A 4337-nucleotide genomic window follows, 5' to 3' on the forward strand; every position below is an offset into this window, starting at 1 on the left:
CTCTCCTAGACCCATTTAAGAGCTGACTGCCAGTGAGGAAGGATCTCTTCTGGAAATCCCTCCTCTGAAGTTTTGCAGTGAGCTCAGGACATGGGTAAACTTTATATCTGTTCTCTTCTTGTTATTATGATCTCCTTTGCCAAACTCCCTTGTTTATTTCATAATTATAACATCTTTATATTTGCTGATTATACAATTAATGTTTTTATATTCGGTGATTATACAATATGCTAAGGAACTACTTAAGCCAGGCATTTACATACCTTAAAGTAACGAATAAATAAAATTTATTAAATCACTCTTGGAGGTTACGACACTAAAAGATTTTAATAACCATGGTTTTACCATATAAAATACTCAATTTATAATTAGCACTTGCTAATGTGATAAGTATTTATCAAATACATCTAAAAGAGTAGAAATAATTATCATTATATTTGGCTAAAATCAGAAGTACCTATGTTCTCCACTATAAAATGTGTGTCTTGTGTATATGTTTGTGCTCATGTATGTATGTGCACAAATATACACACTTGTGAATTATCTTGTCTTAATATTAAAACAGTTGTACTCCACATCTGCAAATGATTATTCCACTAGGTATATAAGAAACACAGATGACTAGTTGAAGAATCTACTTTAACTCTTGAATTGCTTAAGTGAGACAAGACCTTACCTCTTCATTATCTAGATGAACAGTTCATACTGAAGTTATCCTGTAACTAAGTACACATCTACAATGACTTTTTGTTTGTGATCACAACATAGGCACAAATCAAATCTGAAATAATTGTTAGCACAAAATAATTAGTGCTTTTTGAACCCAATTAAGTTCTCTCTTGATTGAGAAACTTTACTCACTGCAGAAGATGAGCTTTCTTATCTACCACCATATACAAATTGAATAAGAATGTAAAAATGTCTGGTTTTAATTTTTTCTTAAATACTGTACTTACTGTTTGTGTACATGCCCCTTATTGACTGAATACTGTGTTCAGACGTATGTTGTTTTAAATGCATTATTTCATCCTGACAGAAGCAGAGACTCAAGTTCACAACAAGTTATCTTTTCCTTTGCATCCTTCTGGGCACTATAGCTTTGATTTCAATTACACATTGATATATAGTTTACTACATACCAGTATAAGTAGTTTGCCAACGTAGAATTTTTGCATGCTCGTGATATCAAGAAAGTGCAAAGGTCTTGCTGTGAGGGATTTAAGAAAAGCACAATTACATAGTAAAAGAATTCTGAATGCATTAGTAAAATTTAGTTAAGGAAAAATAACAATGCATGGATATAACAGATTCATTCCTTTCTAAAAGTTGAACCCAACTCATCCTACATAGAAGTTATTATTTTCAATTTTTACTTTGAACAATCCGAGCAGTAAACTCCAAGTAAAAAAAAACCTACTGAAGCAGCATATTTACCAACTAAAGATCTTCAGTATTAACTTTCTATGTACAGTACTTTCTTTACACTTGTCTGCTATGCAATTTTCCAAGCGTGAGATTCAAGCCTAAAGCCGTAGATTTGCTACCCAGTTCGCATCCAGAAGAACTAAAACTCATTAGTATGTTCTCAATCTTCATTTTAGTGAATGAATCTGTAGAGTTCACTGAGCATTTAGCTACTTATCCAAGGTATAATAGTGCAAGAAGAAATCTGCGTATCCTTGTTCATATGCTTCATTTGAGGATTATTTTCTATTCAGTTCTGAGACCCAGAAAGACAAATTTGTGAAAAGGAATGGACTTTTTGTTCAACTATACATCAGATTGAAAATTAAATTTCCCCAAATTGTTTTTATTGCTTTTCCCTCCCAGTAGTTCCATTCTTGTTTATCAATTTCTGCTTTAAACAGAAGAGCAAAATCCTTGGTGGATATAAATCAGCATAGTGTCCTTAGGTTCATAAAGAAGAAAAAATGCCAATTTGGCTAAAGGAAGAACACACTGCAGATATTAAAAGCTTTTGGATAACTGTTTTCCATTATAAACAGAGCTTTCGCACAGCTCAAACACAATCATGTGATTGTCAGTATCTAATCACATGTATAGCCTCTGCAGCTGTTTTATACTTAAGAGTGATTTCCTATCCTGACCAATTCAATGCTCAGTCCTCCCAGACTTTGACTAATGTAACCAGAAACTCATGTAAGCTGCTGCTTTGTTTTCTATATTTAATTCAATTTATATTGTTAGAATACTTAAGTTTTCTGCAAAGTACAAAAGCACACACACACACACACACACAAAAGTAGAAAGTCTACTAAAAAGCCTCAAACATCACAACTGCTGTATAAAACACTTGACTTACATCAAGGTTCTCGTTGTCCGCAACTTCCTTTGTTTTTGAAGTTAGAGGTGGTGAGGAGACAGATGGAATAGGAGTCATGATCTGGGAACTACACAAAGGAGAGCATGTAATTGCCATGATTCGAAGTTCTTTACTGGGGAACAGGAAGTGTGCAAGGAAATAGCAATGCATTTGACTTCCACAAAACAAACTCAGAAAATTGTAAAGGAAGTATTTTTTAAAGAACTAGTAAGTAAATAATCTCAACTCTGCTCCAGAACAAATGGAATGGCAGCCTTAATCATTATTGCTGCTGAAAATAATCAAAAATCTGTGCTCAGTTAGTTACACAACTTAAGGCTGTGCAGGACATTCAGTCACATCAATCTTACTGTTTTGTTTCAGCTTCCATAAAAAATAAAAAGACATCCAGGGGAATTTAGCAAATTCATGTTTTCAGTGTAAGCTTTTTAAAAATGTTTTTCATGAAGTTGCTAAAACACAACACGTGCAAATCCTCACATCTGGAATGCAATCACATGCAGTAGACAAATCCAGTGTTTGCTAGGTAAAATTATTATACAGTAAGTTTACCTAAGTAAAAGGAAGTAATTAAAGTCCTCTATTAATGTCTAAATGTCACTGCAGCATGCACCCCAGTATATTTACTCTACAGATCTGCAGTAAGATCAGTGAAAAGGAGTATATTTATAATATGGAGAGTATACATTAATGACACAAGTAATTAGACACTTAAGACTTGGAAAACTGGAGACTTCTGTTGAACAAATTAGTTTGTGACTTACATAATGCAATATTAGTCATGGACTTCAGCCTTACTCTTGGACTGAAATTAATAGAACGTATGTCCCCAGCAGCTCCTCTATGTTCACTGGATTCTTCCTGCAAATTCTTTTAAAATTCTTTTTATTGAAAATCTTAGCTTTTTACCTGTCTATTTCTGTACCATTTGTTCCAGATGTTGTCATGCTTTCTGACATTGAACCTTGACTATCCCTCTTGCTAGGTTCCAGTCCATTTTTTATGTCATCAAAATTTTCATATTTCAATGCCTGGACTAGCTGCAGCAGGTACATTAGTAAATCCTCATGAAGGGGGAAAAAAAGAGAAAAGAAAATGAATTCATAGGATCAGTCAAAGCTGCCTAGATTTCAGAATTCTTAATAAAGTCAGTAAAATGGGATAGTATCTCAACAGCAAACAATATACAACAGAAGAAATGGTCTAGGATGGAGTTAGACTCCCAAAATATAAGAGTTATTACATTACTACTTCTTTGTTACACAAAGTGTTAATTAACTAATTAACACTTGAAACATGAAAATATGCTTTTAAAACACACTTTAGTTAAGCTGCCCTACTTAGAGCGTACACAAAATAAATTTTAGTTCACAGCTTCAAGGAATGAAACAAAATCTGGACCATAGTACCAAGAAACAATCTTTCCTCCTCTTTTCTGTACAGTTTTTTTTCTTTTATCCTTAGCAATGAATAAGTGCACCTGATGTATGACTGAAACATAGAATTTTAATCACTACCTCTTTATAATTCGTTTTCTCTACTACTCAATTTTCTGAGTAGGAGTTAAATGTTTTGTGAAAGGTACACTTCACAGACAAAGCAGTACGACCTTGGCTACTAAAGAGGGATTTCTAAGATTAAAGAAGAGTGCATTCCCTATTTTAATCCCAAGATGATTACCAAGAACTCAAGATCTATGGTAGTATATTTACAGTATTTTTTATTTTACTGTTGAATGTAAATAATTACAATTTAAACTTATCAGCATCTATTTAGTGGGCTCAAGTTGCAATTCACAGCTCATCACACTCAATATAAAATTGGAACTACCTTTTTTCTACAGATGTCTATCTACTCATTTTCTTCATGAAGTATATGATGATGTACTGCTTTAATGTCCAAGGCAACTGGAAATCTTTTAATTTACTTCTATGAATATTAACATTCAAAATTATGATGGATTTGAGGGGAAAACACTTATTTCAACTTGACA

General features: G+C 33.1%; 1 protein-coding gene across 2 annotated transcripts in view; it reads right to left on the bottom strand.

The window, feature by feature from the left end:
- PIK3C3 (phosphatidylinositol 3-kinase catalytic subunit type 3) overlaps nt 1-4337 on the bottom strand; it is a 60518-nt gene that overhangs the window by 38342 nt on the left and 17839 nt on the right. For both annotated transcript variants that reach the window (XM_031557184.1, XM_031557183.1), the window contains 3 exons: nt 3254-3408; nt 2324-2411; nt 1140-1207 (listed from right to left, as the gene is read on the bottom strand). In XM_031557184.1, the coding sequence (XP_031413044.1) occupies nt 1140-1207; nt 2324-2411; nt 3254-3408 (311 nt within the window). The remainder of the gene's footprint in view (nt 1-1139; nt 1208-2323; nt 2412-3253; nt 3409-4337) is intronic.

The sequence above is a fragment of the Meleagris gallopavo genome, chromosome Z (genome assembly GCF_000146605.3).
Source record: "Meleagris gallopavo isolate NT-WF06-2002-E0010 breed Aviagen turkey brand Nicholas breeding stock chromosome Z, Turkey_5.1, whole genome shotgun sequence".
NCBI classification, from domain to species: domain Eukaryota; kingdom Metazoa; phylum Chordata; class Aves; order Galliformes; family Phasianidae; genus Meleagris; species Meleagris gallopavo.